At 47.4% G+C, this 21,062-nt stretch overlaps 1 protein-coding gene across 1 annotated transcript in view; it reads left to right on the plus strand.

Annotated features, from left to right (window-relative positions):
* The window catches only part of LOC134490029 (cytochrome P450 2C5-like), a 48,571-nt gene that overhangs the window by 22,106 nt on the left and 5,403 nt on the right, over positions 1-21,062 (plus strand). The window contains exon 4 of the mRNA XM_063292912.1: positions 20,096-20,256. Coding sequence (XP_063148982.1) covers positions 20,096-20,256 — 161 coding nt within the window. The remainder of the gene's footprint in view (positions 1-20,095; positions 20,257-21,062) is intronic.

Here is a 21,062-nt window from a genome sequence, read left to right on the forward strand (position 1 = left end):
TGAAGATAAGCATCTATTGTCATATTTTTCCTATATGAAGATGCATTTTACCTAATGTATGCATTTGGCTAGCAATTCACATTCATACACACATTTTATACACAGTTTTTGTACGCTGCAGGATAGAATCCAGGGAAAGGCAATTAATAAAAGATGGAAGAGCAAGGTAGCTGGCTTTTTTCTAGGCATCTCAAATGATGAGTGTGAGCACTGCAGACGAAAGTCCCATGGAAGATTGACATTGGACCAAAGAAACGTTGCTTTTGTTGTTGCGGGTGCTCCTGTATCTGTAACCTAGTCCTCTGCTGTGCCTTCTTATCGATCACAAAGCTACTGCTTGCAAAATCTGGACTGGATCATTTCCAAAACCTGTCTAGTTAGAAACTTGTGAAAAACCTGACCTGGACTTTGAAACTGTGGAACCATACATCTAGGCAGTGGGAGAAGAAGCTGCTGTTGGGAATCTTGAAAACTCATGGTCAAATCTCCTCTCCAGGATGAAAGAAGATATTGATTAAACATATATAATGAGAATGAAGAAGGGAAAACAGAATCGCTAGCCCCAATTCTTGGGCAAAAAATATGCAGTGCAGAAGCATCACACCATACTGCTCAGAGAAAGTGGCCCAAATAGAAAAAATGGCACAACACTCCACAAGCGGGGATGGGAGAAATGCAGAAGGATTTCAGAATCTCTGATGCCTCTCTACCCTGATTTCTAACTCGTTCTCTCTGGGAATACTGAGATAAGAGTGCAACAAACCAGAGTAATTAATGAAGTGTCCTTTACCTCATTGATTCAGAGTTTCTTGTGACACTGAACAGGAAATTTGCTGCTGAGTTTCTCTGCTACCAAGTTTTGGTAAGAAGTAAATACCAGCAAATGTGGTAGTAAGAGGTCAGTCCGTGACCTCGCAGAATGTTCTTCCGGTATTTTGGACTGCCTGAAGCTTCTGGGCACTGCCGAATGTGCTGATGTTGTCCTCATGAAAGAAAATAAGGAATGTGCTACTGTGGCCAAATCAGCTATTGCACGTGCAAAAGTCTTTTGGGCTGTCCCTAAAGCCTGGGCACATCTGAAGAGTGACTGAATACCTGAGATACAGGTGAGCCTGGCCTCTTCCTAAGGGCAGAAGACTTTTACTGATCTACTGTAAGCAACTCTTGGCACACCTGTCTGACTCATAACATCCATGAGAGAAAATTCTCCATGACACAGGGAGAGGGATCATCTCTGGCTGCTAAAAGAAGGCCCAATTCCTCCTCATCATGGGACATGCAAATGATACTAACACTATGGAGAATTGGAGTATTTGGATTGGCTGGACAAAAGCAGGCGCTAAATAGAGAGGTAGCTTAACCAATGACAGAGCCGGGAATGCACAGCTTGTTAAATGGGTGAAAGTGTTAAGCCAACATCAAAATTAGTGGGGCAGAAGAGCGTCTGTTTCAAAGTGAAACAGCCTCTGTTCATCTTGGGGATTGCTGTTCTGCAAACAGGGATGAGGTGAGCTGCAAGTTCTACCCAGGCAGCCTTTCAATAACAGAATCAGATATTAATCAGCTGAAAAAGTATGTCCTTTCATTATCTGGTGGGGCAGAGGGTGCTGTTTGATATCAGCACCCAATCAAGGACTAAATAACGTAAACATTTCAGGGGAACTCCTACTGCTTGAACTACCATGTTTGCTCATGACTCCACTGGTGTCAGCGAAACATAGTTCACTACTCCTAAGTGGTCGACCAATATAAGGGCAAGACAGATTCTCATTAGATGCTCACCAAGATTACAGGACAAGGAATAATCAGGTAAGTAGCTGGTGGGCTGCACGTGCCTTGAAGGGTTAGAGGAAGCAAATGATTTAAACATATTTTTCCAAAAGTGCATGGGTGCGCTTAAGCTAAGACCTTCGATTCTGAAGGTACATCCCTAACCACAAAAGACCATTGCTGCCAAAGAAGTCTTGCACAATGAACGGCGTGCAATCTCTTTCTGGCTTAGCTCATTAAGTAGCACAGTCCTGTGTGTACTGATTACCTGGAGCCTAAGCCTGTTGCTGAATCCAAAGAGGTGCTTTGGATGACGGGGCTGAGGTTGCTTTGTTTCTGCCACAAAATCATCACACTTAGTGCAGTTGTTCCTTCAGATAATTATTTTAAAGCAAATTTCATTGTGTTAACTAACCGAGCTCCCATCCGATTCTGCCTTTAGTTCCTGAATGGAATTACCCTTACCATATAGACTGAATCAAAGTATCCAGCTGTGGTTTGTGGATATGCCATAGTGAAAGGTCTTTTAGGGGGTAATATTGAAAATGATCTCAACAGTTGAGAGGAGTTGGTTGGAAAACACAGTGAAATGCCATTTTCCTTCACTTTGGTTCCCCTTTCTGCTCTGTCATGTCAGGGAGAAACCTTTGTTTGTGTTACTTGGTCAGGGATATTATTCTTTAAGAGTAAGGAGACTGGTAAAGGGGTGTGTGTGTGTGTGTGTGTGTGTGTGCGTGTGCCAGGCTGTGTAACCAATTGGAGCTGGCCCTGTGCCTAGAGCAGAAGGAAGCACTGCAGACCATCTGCTTGGGAGGGCCTAAGATCGGAAAGCAGCCCTTCTGAATTAAAACTGGCAAACCCGGGCATTTGACCCAGAAGGAAATAGTAAATATTGTCTTCCAAGTCCAATATGTGTTCTTATGGAAATAACAATAACAATAACAATAACAATGGCACCAAATCAGAAAGACTCAAGGCAATATACAGAGTTGAAAACATAACCAGGTGGGATCACAAATCACCCCAGACTCTGGTCTGTTTGAAAAGGAAAGTTTTTCAAGTTTTCCTAAAGGACAAGAAGTTGGGGCCAATGAACTTCAGAAGGAATGGTATTCCAGAGAAGGCATGCCTCCAGGCTCTCAAAAGATGGCCCTCCTTAGTCAATGGATCGTGGAGCATTTGCTTCTTAAACTGATCTTGTAGGACAGGCAGAGACAAATAGGAGAAGGTAGTCCTGAGCCCTTTGGGATGATCACTAGCACCTTGAATTGTCTCTGGAAACCCACTGGTAAAGAGTACAGCTTGCAAAGTAGGGTTTGTTGCAGAATGCTGGGAAAGCCTTTAGCCCAGGAGAGGTCAAAAAAGTCACACACCAAGCATTTCTATAAAAATAATTTATTTACAGAAAACAAAAACAAAAGCAAAACATTTAAAGGACCTAGCTCCCTTTTTGGAGCAAGCCTTGCTGAGCTACATTTCGGCAGAGAGAAAAAGGAAGTGAGAAGACAAGTCCGGGCAGGTCCTCCCCCCAGGCTATTTTGCATGAAGCACGTGAGAGGAGACAATCAAATGCAACCCCTTCACCTGGCCAAATGATTAGGTATAAAAGTAGCTTAATCTGTTAGTAGGGAAACCTCAACACTCCCCTTTTTATACTATAGATTAAGATGCATAACCAATCTTCTCTGACAACTTTATATGTCTTTCCATTCACATTACTTTACCATTATCTCCCCTTTGGTTTAACAGAAAGTTACCATTTTTCTTCCTGTGTTTTTTCAAACCTAGGTTATTGGTCACAACTCCAAGGCTTTTTAATATGAAATGGCTTTTCATGCAGGCTTCAAAATCAAGCCTTTGTTTTTCTGTTGATGTGAATAGCAGCAAATCATCAACATAAATGCACAGATACATACAGCCTTGTTTGTCCTTCATATATACACAGGGATCTGCTTTTCCTTTTTCAAAACCAAAATTCTGCAGTTTTTCATCTACTTTTTGGTTCCAGGATCTAGCAGCTTGTTTTAACCCATAGATTGACTTCTGCAGTTCACAGACTAGATTCTCCCCTTTTTCATAGCCAGGGGGTTGCTGCATGTATAATCTGTGGTCTAAATCACCATAGAGAAATGCAGTTTGAATGTCATAGTGGTTAACTGACATTCCCTTGAGTGCAGCAACTTTTAACAGTAATCTAATTGATTCACCTTTAGTAACTGGTGCAAAAGTCTTGTCAAAGTCTAAATCTTTCCTTTGAGTGAACCCTTTTGCAACCAACCTTGCTTTATATTTTTGGATTTTGCCATCAGCATCCCTTTTCAGTTTGAAAACCCACCTACAACCCAGACAGCGTTCATTGGGAGGTAGATTTACCAGTTTCCATGTTTTATTTTCTTTCAAGGATGCTAATTCCTGTTGCATGGCAGAATGCCAATTTTGTGCAATCTCAGGTGGTAAAGCATTCACTTGTTCTAAAGACTCAGGTTCTGTGAATATGTGAAAAGCCTTTACTGTTTCAGCCTGAAAATGTGATGGAGGAACGCCTTTATTACTCCTCTGAGATCTGCGAGGTAATACAAGGCTTAAATTTTGACTCCTATCACTTTCCTGAGAAGCATCTGTCTCATCAGACAGATCTTCAGTTTGCTTTTCTGGTTTAATGTCCTCATCAGGCAAAAGATCACCATCAGCAAGTCCTTGCTGTTTTCTTGTGGTGGTCAGTTCAACTGGAGAGCTAGAATTTAATCTCCCCCAGTTTTGTTCAGCAAAAGAAGCGCTTTTGCTAATTATTAATTTCTCCCCCATTATGAACCTGTAGCTCCTCTGGCTTTGTTCATAGCCAACAAAGATGGCTTTCTTTGTTGTGGGGCCTCCTTTCCTTCTCTGCTGTTTTGGAATGTGAACCCATGCAGTGCTACCAAACACTCTAAGATGGCTTACCTTTGGTTTCACACCATAAAACAAATGGAATGGAGTGTCCTGAATCATAGAGTTATACAACCTGTTCTGTACATAACAAGCAGTCGATAAAGCTTCTCCCCAGAACTTAAAACATAATCGTGAATCTTTTAACATGCATTCCATCGCATTTTGCAAGGTTCTGCCCTTTCTTTCAGCAACACCATTTTGCTGAGGGGTGTAAGGGTTAGAAAGAATTTGTTCTATCCCTTTTTCCACTAGGAACCTTCTGAATTTGTGAGAAAGGTATTCTCCTCCTCTATCACATTGGAGTGCAGATACAGGCCTAGGGAATTTTCCATTTGCCCATGTCACAAAACTTTTAAATTTCTCAAATGCCTCATCTTTATGTTTTAAGATGTAGATAAATGTGTATCTTGAGAAATCATCAATGATGGTCATTGCATACCTTGCTTGTCCAAGACTTGGAGCAAAAGGACCAATAATATCAGAGTGTACAATTTCCAAAGGTCTAGTTGTAACTCTGTCACTGTGCTTACTCACAGGAGCTTTTAGTGTTTTGCATTCTTTGCAAACTACACAATCTAAGTATTTATCACAGGGTTTTATCTTTAGGTCAGCACACAGCTGTGGCATTTGTGCTATATACTTGTAATTAGCATGACCAAGTCTCCTGTGCATCAGGTGTACACATTGGTCATGATATGGTGTGTTGCCAACTGCAGCCTTGCAGCTTGTCTTCCTTGCATTTTGCACAATGTACAAGGAGTCTTTTAACATACCAGTAGCACACAATTTCCCATTTTTACGTATCTCACAACCATTTTTCTTAAATGTTATGATATACCCTGTTGCAGCCAATTGTGCCACAGATAAAAGGTTTGATTGTAAATTTGGCACATACAACACACCTTTTACAGTTTCTCCTAAGCAGGATAAATACAAGTCACCTTGTCCCATAATTTTGGTCACAGACCCATCAGCCAAAGATACACTTTGTCTTTCAGTTTTAGACAGTGACACAAAAGAGCTTTTACAATTACATAAATGACAACTGGCCCCAGAATCTAACACCCATACATCAGAATTACCCTTCTCAGCAACCTGTGCAATTTGGGTTGTCTGAAGAGCCTTCTTCTGTGTTGCCCTTGTGTTCTTCTGCTCTGTCTTTCTACTCTTGGGTCTCATGGCACAGTCTCTTTGCAAATGTCCAGCTGAACCACAAGTGAAGCATCGCTGGCTTGCTAGCGCTGTGGCCTCAGGTTCCTTTCCTTTCTTTTCCCTCATTTTCTGGTCTTGCAGCTTTCCAGAAGAGATGGGGGGGGATCTTTCCTCTCTCTTCTCCCATTCAGCGAGTAAGCGCTGTGTAACATACGATGGGGTGAGGTCTGCTTCAGGCATAGCCTCCAGGGTACAAATCAGCGTGTCCCACGTTGCATTCAGTGAGGACAGGAGGATATAGGATTTTGTGAGAGGTGTAAATTCCATTCCTCTCTCCTGAAACTCAACAAACAGCTGCTGAATATAATGCAGGTGCTCAGGAAGGCTATCTCCTTCTGCAAGGTAGGCTCTGTACAGCTTTTTCGTCAGAGTAACTTTACTCCCTGCTGTTGCCTTTACATATAAGTCTCTCAAAGCGTCCCAAAGTTGCTTTGCAGACTGCATGCCTCGCACGTGGACTAGCTGATTGTCCTCAACTCCCAGGATAATGGTGGCTCTAGCCCGCTCATCCTGTCTCAGCCATTCAGCATTGGGATTTTGGGGGGTTTGCTCACCAATTTGCAGCCAAAGATTCTCTCTGCGAAGATACATCTCCATCTTCAGGGCCCAATTCAAATAGTTGGTCTCTGATAGGCGCTCCAGAGACATCGCTGAGGGCTGGGAGGCAGCCATGGCTTCTTCCTTCTTTTGCAAGGCACCTCAGCTAGCTTCTAAGTCCTGCAGACCGGCAGTTGCTGGAAAATCTCCAGGTGGCTCCAAAGAAAATCTTCACAGGTCTTTGCTACCTGCCTTTAAATTGTGCATGAGGTGTGGAGTTGATCTCTCTTTTCTCTCTGGGTTTTACTGCGTTGTTTACTGGGCACATAACCTGTTGCAGAATGCTGGGAAAGCCTTTAGCCCAGGAGAGGTCAAAAAAGTCACACACCAAGCATTTCTATAAAAATAATTTATTTACAGAAAACAAAAACAAAAGCAAAACATTTAAAGGACCTAGCTCCCTTTTTGGAGCAAGCCTTGCTGAGCTACATTTCGGCAGAGAGAAAAAGGAAGTGAGAAGACAAGTCCGGGCAAGTCCTCCCCCCAGGCTATTTTGCATGAAGCACGTGAGAGGAGACAATCAAATGCAACCCCTTCACCTGGCCAAATGATTAGGTATAAAAGTAGCTTAATCTGTTAGTAGGGAAACCTCAACAGGGTTGTCACAAGAAGGTGCATCTACTCATAACTATGCAGGCAGCTGCATTCTAGACCAGCTGTAGTGTCCATGTTCTTCAAGTTCTTCAAGGACAGCCCAGCAAACAGCAGTCCAGATGCAATTCCAGTATTTCTGGATGAAGAGTCCAGAAGCGGTCTGTGTAACCCTCCTGGAAGTCACGGTTTAAAGCACTTTGTATTCAGTCCCGCTCACAGTACTGAATTCAGGGGTGTAACAAGCCGGTGGAAGAAAAAAACTTGGGTCCCATAGGCTTCAGTCAGCAAAAGTTAATTAACTGCTCTTTCACATCTTGCCGTACAGTCAACAAAGAAGAGGGAGTGTTTAAAAAGAGCTATTCTTTACAGGATTTAACCCCAGTTTGAAAAATTCCAAGACCATAGATACACTTAGATAAGAAAAAAAAGTAGATTGTATGAAAAATGTTTACCCTCCAAGCTGCAAGACCTGGGTTACCTTGCAAAGTGGGCCATGTGAGCCACAGACTCCTTGGAATCCACAAGGGCAATCACCTTGCAGAGCTACATAAAAGGCAAATGTCCGTATTTTCAACCCAACCTACATGCACTGCATATTTTTTTCTGAAAAAGTACAGAAACAGTAACTTATTTATGCCCACAGTCCGAACGTAGGGATGTTGATAAGTAATTATCCTGTACTGATAGAGGTGAAAGAATGCATTGACTTAAAAGAAAAAAAGCATGAGGTGCACGAAAGGTTAGAAGACATCTGGAATTTAGGTTAGTCTGGGCTCCAGTGGGACTCCCCCTTTCAATCTTGTCTCATTGAAACAGTTTCTTGGATTTTTGAAGAGGAAAAGAGATCAGAGAAGGATGGAGCTGACATGGGCAGGAGCTCTGCTTCTTCTCTGTATACTTTTCACCCTTTTCTCATCCTTCCAAATATACAAGAAAAAGGGGCAGCTGCCCCCAGGACCCACCCCATGGCCTTTTCTGGGGAACGTCTTGCAGCGAGATGTGCTACCTTTGGACAAATACTATAAAAAGGTAAGATTTGCTAAGCATTGTACTTATTTGCTGTTTCAGAAGGTGATTACTTTGAAAGATATCTGTACCTTCCCCTAATTTTAGTAGTTTGATTTATTCTATAAGCATCCAACTTTATTGGGGGTTCATGTGGATCTTCAGCAGGGATTTTAGTTTACAGTCACCTTGTAAAAGTCTGATAAACACACAGTGGAGGTTACAAAGTTCCTTAAAAAAATAAACCGTAAGAAGAAAAGCTTTCGAAAAACAAATCTCTGGGCCTCAAATTTGTATCCTTTGTACTGGCATCTAATTCACTGCAACCTCCTCTTCCTCTAGTCACCCTGTTTGATTCCAGATTGTTAAGTGCAGTCACAACCAAAGACTAGGGCTACTTCATCTGCGCTACCAAAATCCAGATGATCACTAGATACAAAAAAAAAAAACCAACCCCATACAGACACACAAACTCTTTGCTGTACTATAGTGGTAATCCAGTTTCTTGAAGCCCATTTATGGTAGCCCTACCAAAGATGGTTTGTCTTCACGAATGGTAGGCAGTTTGCTCCCATTTCCATCCTTCAAACGGAACAGTTATTCTGTGGTATGCACAATTTCTTCACCTGTAGCCTCTTCTTTTCTCTAATACTGTCCATTGGTGTAATTCCCCACACTTCAGTGGCACTCTGTAACATAATTCCTTTCACAGTGATTGAAGCACTCCTACATCTCCGCTCCTTATGTCCACTTCCCATTCATTCTGTTGGGAAATCAATCTACATTTTAATATTTTTCATAAAAGACGTGCATTTTTTTCTTCCTGCAGCGCTTTTACTTTCATGCTCAGCTTTTTTACTTCTTTCTTTTACTTCTGTGTCCATTTTGCCAAGGCCCACCCCTGACACTGCCAAATAAACACTTGGCCTACATTCAGAACCTCTCACCACCATTGTGTCTGTCACAGATTCTCTCAATCTTACATCATGGATAATCAGAATAACTTTGCTTTAGATTTATGTTCACTCCTTTCCCATGTGTACATATGAATAGATTTAGGCTTAAACCACGTATTTGAAAGAGACTGGCCTTTTCCTCTTAAACAGTTAACATTCTCATTATCTCATTCCCACCCCTCCATTCATGTCACTTAACAGAATATAATTTTTCCCTGCCTGAATTGCCTTCTTTTTCAGAATGTTTCAGAATAATAAAAAATATCTTTTTCTTTCTCCATTATCACTATTCACTAAAGTATAATTTTTCTTACAGTCCACATTAAATCTTCTGTATTACATGGTGGTTATCAGCTGGGCCCATAAATATTGACCTCCACTTCCCATCATAATGTTGGTTAATTGTGGATTTCACACCAGTTTTTCTAATACACTAAAGAAGGAGTAGGCTTGTTTCTCAGCTTTAGTTTTGCCTTTGCAACAAATAACATAACTGCCGACTTTTGGTACTTTTTGGCCAGTACATCACAAGTGCAACCAAAGCTCAGTTTTACCACGAGCAGCTCATGCTATTCTCTGCAAGCCAGGTTCTCTAATCCACACATGACCACGAAAGCCAACATACTGTTCTCCATATCTCACCAACCAGGAGACACATGCAACGGAGTGGAACCTAATCAGATTGATGTACTCTGTGGATATTAAGAGCTATTGAAGCTTTGCTTGAACATGCTGAGGTTCTCTCTGTGACAAACTGAAGAAGTATTTCAGGCATGCTTTAGAATAATTTCACCCCAAACCGCTTTACTACCTAATTAACTGGGTTTTATCCAATTCTACCTTTAGCTTACTGCAAAGTATGGACCTATATTTACTGTCTGGATCGGATCAAAACCAATGGTTGCACTTTGTGGATATGAGGTGGTAAAAGATGCTTTGATAGATCATGCGGAAGAATTTGGTGGGCGAAGTGAAACAGCTGCATGTAGGCGAATATTCCACAATAAAGGTTGATTCTTTTTCATTTCTTTATTTTTTATTGTTTTTCTTTAAGTTTCTATAAGTAATTTCAAATGATCTGAACGCCATTAGTATTACCGATAGTTCTGAAAGTTTCATTGAAATGAGGTTTGGTAAAATGTTGATTTGGTCATGCTTCAAAGCAGGGGAGGGAGGAAAACACTTTTTCACCATTTCCCTTCCACTGGACACTTCTGAACTCTGCTCAGGTTGTTCCTTACATGCAAGAAAAAAAAAATCTTACCTCTAAACAGGTGCTTTGGGAAGACACACAGAAATGTTTTTTCAAAGAAGACACTTTTGACTGATGCCAACTGGACTAATGTCGAAAATTAATTTCATGTACCTCCAAAAGCAATTTGGACTTTAAAGAAGTAGGATAGAAAGAGTGTTGATGAGAAAGACTCCTGAGAATATCATGGACAGCCAAGAAAAAAAGCAAAAGGATCACTGAACATATCAGCCCAATGTTCTCACTCGAAGCACAAATGACCAGGCTCAATTTATCATACTTCAGACAGATTGTGCAAAGGCCTTGCTCGCTAGAGAAGGCTGTAACGGTGGAAAGGTGGAAGGAAGGGGAAGAAGAGGATGGCCATCCACACAGTGGATGGACTCAGTTACATTGGTGACGAGTGTACAATTGGAAGTCCTGAAGGACTAGGTTAGGTACAGATTGTCATGGAGAAAATCTATCTATGTGGTTGCTAAGCGTTGACAGCAGGTTGATGGCACATAAGCCAGCAAGCAAGTAAGCAAGCAACTTGAAGTGTCTTCTTTTTACCAATGAAACCTCTTGTTGTTGTTTATTCATTCAGTCGCTTCCGACTCTTTGTGACTTCATGGACCAGCCCACACCAGAGCTTCCTGTCGGTCATCACCACCCCCAGCTCCCCCAGGGACGAGTCCGTCACCTCTAGAATATCATCCATCCATCTTGCCCTTGGTCGGCCCCTCTTCCTTTTGCCTTCCACTCTCCCTAGCATCAGCATCTTCTCCAGGGTGTCCTGTCTTCTCATTATGTGGCCAAAGTATTTCAGTTTTGTCTTTAATATCATTCCCTCAAGTGAGCAGTCTGGCTTTATTTCCTGGAGTATGGACTGGTTTGATCTTCTTGCAGTCCAAGGCACTCTCAGAATTTTCCTCCAACACCACAGTTCCAAAGCATCTATCTTTCTTCTCCCAGCCTTCCTTATTGTCCAGCTCTTGCAGCCATATGTTACTACGGGGAACACCATTGCTTTAACTATGTAGACCTTTGTTGTTGGTGTGATGTCTCTGCTCTTAACTATTTTATCCTATCCATATCACACTTATAGAAACTTTTGACATGATTTCCACAACCTCATTCATTCTTCTCTTAATATGACAGCGGTCAAGAATGGAAAGATGGAAACTCTGTAGCTTGGCTAATTATTAATTCAAGCATCAAGGCTTGTTTTTTTAAAAGTGGGGAGGGAAAATATTGTGATGCATAATTTATTGCAGTGCAGGCCCTGTTTCAACTTTGAATGAGACAACGTGCCTGAAACCATAATGTATATCTTAACACGCTCCTCCACAACAGCTGAGAACTGATGGATATCGTGATATCTTTCTTGTGTCTTTGATTTCAGGTCTGACCACCACAGATGAGAATAAATGGAGGGAGCTGCGACGGTTCACAATGTCCACTTTGCGAGATTTTGGGATGGGAAAGAAAAGAATGTCTGAAAGGGTCCAGGAGGAAGCCCTTTGCCTGGCAGAGCAAATGGCTGCCACAAAAGGTCCTCTAAAGAAACTGAGAATCATTTCAGGAAGAGTATTGTCTTTAAAAAAATTAAGAAGCTGGATGTCATGAGTGCCGTTGAGCTAAAGTCATCAGCGCAATGGCACTCATGACAATGACAAGGAAATAAGTGAAGGGGCACAAGTTAAGTAGCCATCAACCCACAACGACTAACGGCTAACAAACAATAGCTAAACTAATCACGGAGCCACCCAAGCCATCAGCGACAATACAACGGGGATCGCCCAGCTGAAAGCAATCAGCAGAAGAATGGAAACCTGAGGATGGGCGATCCTGGAAACCCTCAACCAATGGCAGGGCAACGCATGGGACAAAGGGGGGTGACGTGACCGTGAGCGAGGGGGCGCTGACCGGCGCGGGGTATTTAAACCCCGCACCGGCGCGCTCCTGTCACTCTCAGCTTTTTTCTACCAACGTTGTACCTAACCTGAAATAAACCAGAACCTGCTTTGCAAACCAGCGTCTGAATGTTATTCAGAGGTAGGCAGCGCATGACATAAAGCTGAGAGTGCTAAACTCAGCCTCGCCGAGCCCCACCGGACGACAACGAGCCGAGGGAGGAGTAGACGGCGAGAAGACCAGCAAGATGAGGCCGGAACGGCGCGGGCAAGGAGGGCGAGCCGCGCGGCAAGAGACAGAGGAGGACCGACCGAGGCCAGAGGCACCGCGGACTCCCGGAGCCATGGACGCCCACCCCACCCGACCCGAGCCTCAGCTCCAACCCCAAGGGGAGATGGCGACGGAGGCAACCCGACCGCGGGAGGGAGCAGCACGACTTCCGAAACCAGCGGAGGACCCCGCGCCCCACATCGCACCCCAGCAACGGGCGTGGAGCGACAGCCCCACGGTGCTCAACACGGAGGAGGACGACGGAGACACCCATCAGACGGAGGAGGAAGCGGACCCGCGGCGGAGGGACGATGAACCCCACCGGCAACCCACCCCCGAGGACGCGCCAACGGAACCGGCCCCAGCGGCGGCGCGGGCTGTGGACGAGGAGGCACGAGCTGAACTCGCGGCCATGCGGGCTCAGCTGACGGAACTCCGGACCATGCTCCAGGCGCTTATGCCCCCCACGCCACCCAACGACGTCCCCGCACAAGCCCACACCCCGAGCGAAGCACCGAACCCACACGGGCCAGCGGAGAGCCAGCAGACGGCACAGGCGGCCGACACCACACCCCAGGAAGCGAGAGGCGGGGCCGCACAAAACGCCCGGGCCCCAAAGGACTTCCCCATCTTCTTCGATGGGACCCCCTCAAAACTCTCGTTTTTCATCACCAACGCTAGGGAGTTCATGGGGAGGCACGGACACTCCTATGACTCCGAGGCCGACAAGATCGCCGCCGTGGCGATCAAACTCCAAGACAGGGCGGCGGACTGGTACGTCCAACTGTACGAGTCCAGCTCCCCCGCCCTCGCCACCTTCCCTGCTTTCATCAAAGAGATGAAAAACTACTTCGAAGACCCCCTAGCTAAAGTACGGGCGAAAAGCGCACTCCAGAGACTTAAACAGGGCACACGCACGGTCCCTGACTACGCCCTGGAGTTCAAAGCCCTCGCGGGAAAGGTCTGCGACTGGTCTGAGACCACCCTGCTGGAAATCTTCAAAAGGGGGCTCAACCGCGACGTTCTCCAATGGGCCCTCTACCGCGACGACCCAGAAACGTTACACGGGTGGATCCACCTCGCGGGGAGAGCCGAACACGCGCACCGCACCTTCCTTATGACAACCACGGAAGACACAAACTATGTCGGGAGAAAGGTACCCGCACCACACGGGGGGATGGCCGGCCCCATATACCCAAAAAAGAGGTTCAACCGGGAGCCCTGCGGGAGGTGTGGCAAATTAGGGCACAAGACGGCGGATTGCTTCGCCAACCGACCGCCGACCAGCGCGCCCAAGCCCGCCCCGAAAATTAGCCCCAAACCACCCAACCCGGGGCCGCCCCCTCACCGCCGAATGACCGTGGCCACAGCGACACCGGAAGAGGGCTGGGACGCGTACTGGGGGGAAGAGGACAATACCGACCCCGACCAGCCGGCGGGAAATGCTCCCCGCCTGCTCTGAGACGCGTGGCAAGGCAGGCGGTGGGACAGCAACGCGGACCACCTCAACAAAACGACAAAAGCTCCGTAATATTGGCAGCAATCCAACTCTCTGCCGGCAACGGAGCCACCACGGCCGCGGCACTAGTGGACTCGGGGTGCTCAAAAAACCTCATCCACCCCGACCTAGTTGCCAAACTCGACCTCCGCTGCTTCCCCCTCCCCACGCCGCTGGCATTCCACCAGCTGGACGGCTCTACAGCGGGAGGGAAACCAGCCACGCTACAAACCGAGCCGGTCACCCTGCAAATGGGCACTCACACCGAGCGCACATCGTTCGTAGTCACGCCCATCGGACGGCCCATTGCAGTCCTGGGGATGCCATGGCTCGCGAAAAACAACCCGCGGATCAACTGGGCGACCCGCACCTTCACATTCGGCGACGGCGAGTATCGAGCACCAGCACCAGCTGGCAAAAGCAACCCCACGGTAGGACGAGCGGAGGCGACCACACAAGACAACGCCGCTACCACAGCAGACCTACCAGAACAATACGCCGACTTCTCCGAGGTCTTCGGAGAGGCAGAGGCAGACCAACTACCCCCCCACCGCAAGACGGATTGCCGGATCGACCTACTGCCCGACGTCCCCCTACCTAGACCAAAGATCTATTCGATGACCCCGAAGGAGATGGCAACCCTCCGGGAGTTCATCGATAAAAACCTAGACAGGGGATTCATAGAGCCAGCATGCTCACCGGTCGGAGCCCCCGTCTTATTCCGGGAGAAGAAAGACGGGACCCTACGGCTCTGCACCGACTACCGGGGCCTAAACGCGGCTTCCCTGTCCAACAAATACCCCTTACCCCTGGTAAAGGACATGCTCGCCCACCTCTCCACGGGCAAAGTCTTTTCCAAATTGGACCTTCGCGAGGCGTACTATCGCATCCGAATCAGGGAGGGGGACGAATGGAAGACGGCGTTTAACTGCCCCCTAGGCGCCTTCCAGTACAAGGTACTGCCCTTCGGACTCGCGGGGGCCCCTGGGGTGTTCATGCAGCTCATCAATGAGGTACTGCATGAACATCTGTTTAAAGGGGTCCTGGTCTACATCGACGACGTCCTCATTTACACAAAAACACACGAGGAACACGTAACCTTAGTCAGGCAAGTCCTCGACAAGCTCAGAAGGGCGCAGCTCTACGCAAAGCCTACAAAGTGCGAGTTTCACAAAGAGCGCCTAGACTATTTGGGGTATCGAATCTCCGGGGACGGCATCGAAATGGACCCCGCAAAAGTCGAAGCGGTGCTAAACTGGGAGCGGCCCCGCAACAGACGGCAACTACAGAGCTTCCTGGGATTCGCGAATTTCTACAGGTCCTTCGCCCGGGGGTTCGCTGAGATAGCCCTCCCCTTAACGGACCTCCTCAAAACCAAAGGGGTGGGGGACACCCGACGCGCCAAGAACCCAGGCACAGTGCTGAATTGGACTCCCGCGTGCCAGACCGCATTCGACAAGCTGAAAGCGCTGTTCACGACGGAGCCAATCCTCGCACACCCGGACCCAGAACGGCCGTTCGTGGTCCAAGCCGACGCCTCAGACTTCTCCCTGGGAGCCATCCTGCTACAAAAAGACTCCACGGGGCTCCTGAAACCATGCGCCTACCTGTCAAGGAAGTTCTCCGAGACAGAGAGGCGATGGCACGTCTGGGAGAAAGAAGCCTTCGCGGTGAAATCGGCACTAGAGACATGGCGTCACCTACTCGAGGGAGCCACCCAACCATTCGAGGTCTGGACGGACCACCGGAACCTCGAGGCCCTACGAACGCCTAGACGCCTTAGCCCAAAACAGGTCCGATGGGCCCAATTCTTCAGCCGCTTTGATTTCCAGCTGAAGTTCATGCCGGGCAAGAAGAACTTCCTGGCCGACGCCCTCTCCCGGCTGCCCCAAGACGAAGAGCCCGCCCCAGACACCATTGGGACGGTCCTATCCGCCTCGCAACTGGGAATGGCCGTGACCACCCGAAGCGGCGCACGGAGGCAACTCGACGCTACGGCGCAGCCGACGGCGGGACAACCGGCGACGGAAAGAAGCCAACCGCAACTACCAGGGGGAATGCGCACGGACCTCGCCGCCGCCCTCAAAACCGACCCCTGGTTCCTGGCAAACCCCGACAAGGTAACGATGGCGCAAGACCTGGCATGGGGGGAAGGCAGAATCTACGTCCCGGACTCGCAACGCCAGGCGATCTTGCATAGGTCACACGACGCCAAGCAAGCGGGACACTTTGGGTTCCTCAAGACCCTACACCTAACACGGCGCCAATTCTGGTGGCCCGCGCTCAGGCGAGACGTAAAAACCTACGTGGCGTCCTGCCCAACGTGCGCTAGGGCCAAACGGGCACCAGGCAAACCCGCGGGGCTATTGCAACGAGTGGCAGAACCCTCCCGCCCATGGGAGGAAATCTCTATGGATTTTATAGTGGACCTCCCACCCAGCCAGAAGAAAACGGCCATTTGGGTGGTGAAGGACTACTTCTCAAAGCAGGCCCACTTCATCCCCTGCACGTCGGTCCCATCCTCACAACAACTAGCCAAACTCTTCCTCATCCACGTGTACAGGCTACACGGATGTCCCGCACGTGTGGTGACCGACAGGGGCACACAGTTCACCTCCAAATTCTGGCGGGCCTTCCTGAAGCTGACGGGGACCCAACAGGCCCTATCTACGGCTTGGCATCCGCAGACGGACGGAGCCACTGAGGTTCTTAATGCCACCTTAGAGCAATTTATACGATCATATACGAACTACCACCAAGACGACTGGGCTGAACTGCTCCCGTTCGCCGAAGTCGCATACAACAACGCCGTCCACACGAGCACGGGGAAAACCCCGTTCGAAGTGGTCTCGGGGCGCGACTTTGTCCCCATACCGGAGCTACCTCAACCCCCGGAACCCCAGGTGGACGCCAGCGACTGGGGACGGAAGATCGCGGAAGCATGGCCAGTAATCACGGCGGCGCTAAAGGAGGCACAGGCTGCTTACAAAGAGCAGGCCGACAAGCACCGGCGCCAACAACCGCCGTTCCAGGCGGGAGATATGGCCTATCTCTCCACCAAGTTCCTAAAGTCAACCCAACCCTCGAAAAAACTGGGGCCTAAGTACATCGGGCCGTTCCGAGTCACGCAAATAGTGAACCCGGTAGCAATACGCCTGGACCTGCCACACAACCTCCGGAGACTCCACCCGGTGTTCCATACCAGCCTCCTAAAACCGGCAACCACCTCCCGATGGCACCCAAGCACGCCACAGCCCGCACCGCTAATGATCGACGGGCAACACCACTTCGAGATCAGGGACATCCTCGACTCCCGCAAGCAACGAGGAACTCTACACTATCTGGTCAGGTGGAAACACTTCCCCCACCCGGAATGGGTGGCGGCGCACAACGTTAACGCGCCTGACCTGACCAGAGCATTTCACCGGGCATACCCCGACAAACCGCAACCAAGGTCAGCAAATCCAACCCCCCCCCCCGCAGGCCCCCCCCCGCCTCCCGTGCCCCAAGGGAAAGGGCCCCCCCCAAGCCCGCGACTTGGGTGGACCTTCCCCCCCCCGGGACTCACTCCCCCCGCCCCGGGCCCACGGGGTGGTGACAAACGATCGCCAGCACCCTCCCCCCGCCCCCCGGCCGCGGGGGAGTGGCAAGCAAGTCAACAGGGCAACCTGGGGGCAACGCCCAGGAGACACAACAAAGGCGACGCACTCTAAATAAGAAAAGAAGGGCCCTACCTGGAGCTGAGCAGCACCCGACCAGCCACGCCTCTCGCCTCGCCGAACTGAGCCAAACAAACAGGGTGTGGTTGGAGCATGCGCACGCCAGGTCAGAACCCGAGCATGCGCACCATGGACACACCCTGGGAAGGCACGTGGTAGAGGGAGGAGCAAAGGGAGGGGCGACAACTACTCCGGCGGGAACTTTGAAAAAAAAAAAAAAAAAAAAAATGTGGCGTTTTGACAGCTCCACGGGGAAAACCCAGAAACCCGAGGGAGAACACTATTCGGAAAGGGGGCAGTATGTCATGAGTGCCGTTGAGCTAAAGTCATCAGCGCAATGGCACTCATGACAATGACAAGGAAATAAGTGAAGGGGCACAAGTTAAGTAGCCATCAACCCACAACGACTAACGGCTAACAAACAATAGCTAAACTAATCACGGAGCCACCCAAGCCATCAGCGACAATACAACGGGGATCGCCCAGCTGAAAGCAATCAGCAGAAGAATGGAAACCTGAGGATGGGCGATCCTGGAAACCCTCAACCAATGGCAGGGCAACGCATGGGACAAAGGGGGGTGACGTGACCGTGAGCGAGGGGGCGCTGACCGGCGCGGGGTATTTAAACCCCGCACCGGCGCGCTCCTGTCACTCTCAGCTTTTTTCTACCAACGTTGTACCTAACCTGAAATAAACCAGAACCTGCTTTGCAAACCAGCGTCTGAATGTTATTCAGAGGTAGGCAGCGCATGACACTGGAAAGAAGCTGTATTATGTGAAGTCACAGGAAAACTAGATTCTGAAGTGAAACTCAAATCCTTCTGCACTTAAGTGCACACAATTAGGAAAAGGAAGATAGGCATTGACCAGTGTTCCCCCCTCCCTCCAATATTTTTTCCACAGTGGTGTTCAGGAGCAAAGGCAAAATACTCACAGGAAATACAGCAGCTTTCAAGCTGTTTCTCCCTCTTTTCTATCCAGTGCCCTCGGCTTCTTAAAATTACAAGGTTGTCTAGAAGTAGTGAAATCTTGATGTGGGTGCAGTAACCAAGAGAGCATACAGTAGAGACAAGGAAGTTATTCAGTGTAGTAATTAAACATACAAACATGCTAAGTCTGGTATTCCCCCCCAGTTATGTTTAGCCAGGTTTGAACGTAATGCTGAATCAGACATCAAGCAAATTCAGCAGTCAGCTAAACACTTTATGGGTAAATGAGACGGGTAAACTAAGGGAGGTAAGGAAAGCGTGGGTAAGAATCGGCCACATGAGGGATGGAGATCTGTAAGGCAACATGGATTTGAATTAAAAGGCCACAAATAGAATTCATTCAGAAGGTTGTAGCACCTTTGGAAACCATCTTTGGTGGACAAGTCTCCTCTGGAAGGAGAAAGGAAAAGAAATAGAAAAAAAAGGTGTGGGGCTATTTAAAAAAATGTTTTGGATTCATTAGAAAGAGAGAGGGATGGAGGGAAGAGAGTGCTCAGTTAAAACCAGAAAAAGAAGCAGAACGATTTTGAGAAAATCATTTGAACATAGTGCCCAATGACACATCAGGCAAATTGAGCAGCCAGCAAAGCGCCTTAGGGATGAATGGGGATGAATGAGGTAGGTAACCTAAAGGCAGTAAGGAAAACATGGATAAGGATGTGCTCTTATAGGCATGAAGCAGATAACAATAGGCAGTTGGCATGAGGGGTGGAGATGCAAAAGGCCCTGTGGGTCTGGATTAAACGGTCATAAATAGTGTTCATTTCGAGAGCTGTGGCACCTTTGAATATCATCTTTAATGGAGCAATCTCTGGAATGAGAAGGGAGAAGAAATGGAAAGAAAAGAAAGTGGGATTGTTTTTAGAAAAAAGAGAGAAACAGAGAGAGGGGGGGGAAAAGAGATTAGGAGGAGAGAGAGACAGAGACCGAAGAGCTCAGATGCAACTGGAAGCAGAGCCTTCAAAGAGGGGAAGAAGGGGAAGGGACAAAGTGGAAAAACCAGCCATGAGCAGAAAGAGGCAGAGGAAGGAGTGAGAAGGCCACTCTTGGCGGAAGAAGACAGCAATGAGAGTGTGAAGGCACTCTAGTGGTAACATGGTCCATGTCTTCATTTATTTCCATCCCAGCTCTGCTCCTTAGTTAATATTATAATCAAAAATTACCAATAAAATCTTTGAATATGTATTTTGTGGATTCCAGAATGGAACATGGAAACACTACTTTGTAACTTGATCAAAGAGCTTATAGGATTTTAAAATCCATATTCAGTTCTCAGGACAGAGGGAAAGAATAATAATTCAAAGTTGTTTTACCTGAAACATTTTTGTTCCAGTTTTGTGATGAGATTTGTGGAAGGGAAGATCTGCATTCTCTGATTCCCTTTGTAAATTCTTTGCTTTTTCTTGCAGGGCAGCCTTTTGACCCAAGAAGGGGATTTGCAAGTGCTGTTTCTAATGTGATCTGCGCAGTCGTCTTTGGCAATCGATTTGATTCCAAAGATCAAACCTTCATAGAGAACCAGCAGATAGTGGAGTCTCAAATAAGATGGTTTGGTGGTTTCCCAGGACTGGTATGTTAGTCATCTCTGTTGCTCCTTCTGTCATGAAGCCCCACTTTTCTAGCAGGTCTTTGTGTGTGTGTGTGTGTGTATGAATGTTTGAAGCCATTAGTGGACAGCTAGGATCACTGAATGGAGCAGAGCTTAACAAAGCAAAAAATGCGCACAGAAAAAGAATATTATCTTCAATAACATTAATGAGCACGTTCGAGAAATATAGGTTATTGATCTTATATACTTAGCCCACCCAAGCATAGAGAATTACACACTTAGACAAACTAGGTTCAAAAGTAAGTAACAAGAGTCTTACTCATTTATTTGGTCCAGTTACATCATTCAGGAAAATGATGATTCTTGTTCTTCTTCTGTTCCTAAACTTAATTGACCCTCAGCCCTCATTGCTGCTGAAAGCTGCATGGAGAAAGGGGAAACCTCCTGAATTCTAGGCCCACCACATGGCCCAAGATGGAAAGAGCTGTAGCTGCATGTTCCCTTCCAGGATGGTGAAGGAGGAGGAAGTGAGTTAGGAATGTGGGAGGGACAACAAACAGCTTCCTCCAGAAACACATAGAGAATTTGCATCCTAGAGCAAACTCATCCACATGCTAATGAGGCATGAGGCTCCAACAATGTTCAAGTCAGAAATGTGAACACTACATATGATTGATGAGCTACTAAGTCAGAGAAGCCAAGTCTAGACATCCAGTGAGACTGAGCCATCCAAACACCAAGTGATTCCCAGTTTACCTCTCCTGGCTGGGCTTACAAGGCCATTTCCTTCTCTGGTCATCAGAGCAAACACTCCTTCTGGCCCTGAC

Source organism: Candoia aspera, chromosome 2 (genome assembly GCF_035149785.1).
Source record: "Candoia aspera isolate rCanAsp1 chromosome 2, rCanAsp1.hap2, whole genome shotgun sequence".
NCBI lineage: Eukaryota > Metazoa > Chordata > Lepidosauria > Squamata > Boidae > Candoia > Candoia aspera.